This window comes from Penaeus monodon, chromosome 15, assembly GCF_015228065.2.
Source record: "Penaeus monodon isolate SGIC_2016 chromosome 15, NSTDA_Pmon_1, whole genome shotgun sequence".
Lineage (NCBI taxonomy): Eukaryota > Metazoa > Arthropoda > Malacostraca > Decapoda > Penaeidae > Penaeus > Penaeus monodon.
The window spans coordinates 11956501-11956814 of record NC_051400.1 but is presented as its reverse complement, the minus strand read 5'-3'; the positions used below and the strand labels follow the sequence as shown (position 1 = coordinate 11956814).

At 28.7% G+C, this 314-nt stretch overlaps 1 protein-coding gene across 1 annotated transcript in view; it reads left to right on the top strand.

Annotated features, from left to right (window-relative positions):
* Positions 1 to 314, top strand: part of LOC119581751 (DNA polymerase alpha subunit B-like) — a 72908-nt gene that overhangs the window by 13644 nt on the left and 58950 nt on the right. Inside the window, exon 3 of the mRNA XM_037929882.1 lies at positions 165 to 279. Coding sequence (XP_037785810.1) covers positions 165 to 279 — 115 coding nt within the window. The remainder of the gene's footprint in view (positions 1 to 164; positions 280 to 314) is intronic.

Below are 314 nucleotides of genomic sequence, written 5' to 3'. Positions count from 1 at the left end.
AAACCAGTAAAAAGATAGCTTTATAAATAATTATTAATGAATAGTGGATATATGAAGTGTTTATTTTAGTAGTATAATTCATGTTTCATAATTTTAGTTATATATTCTGATAATTCATTTTATGTGCATATTTCATTCGAGTTTTGTAATATTGTATTCAATAGATAGTTGCTGTACGGGGTGTAAATACTACAGGAAATAAGCTGGTAGTACAAGAACTTTTGCCAGGAAAGGTACTTCCACTTCCTGATTCGCCAGATATCATCAAGAATTCTACAGGTGAATGTGCATGCAGAACTTTATTATATATATGA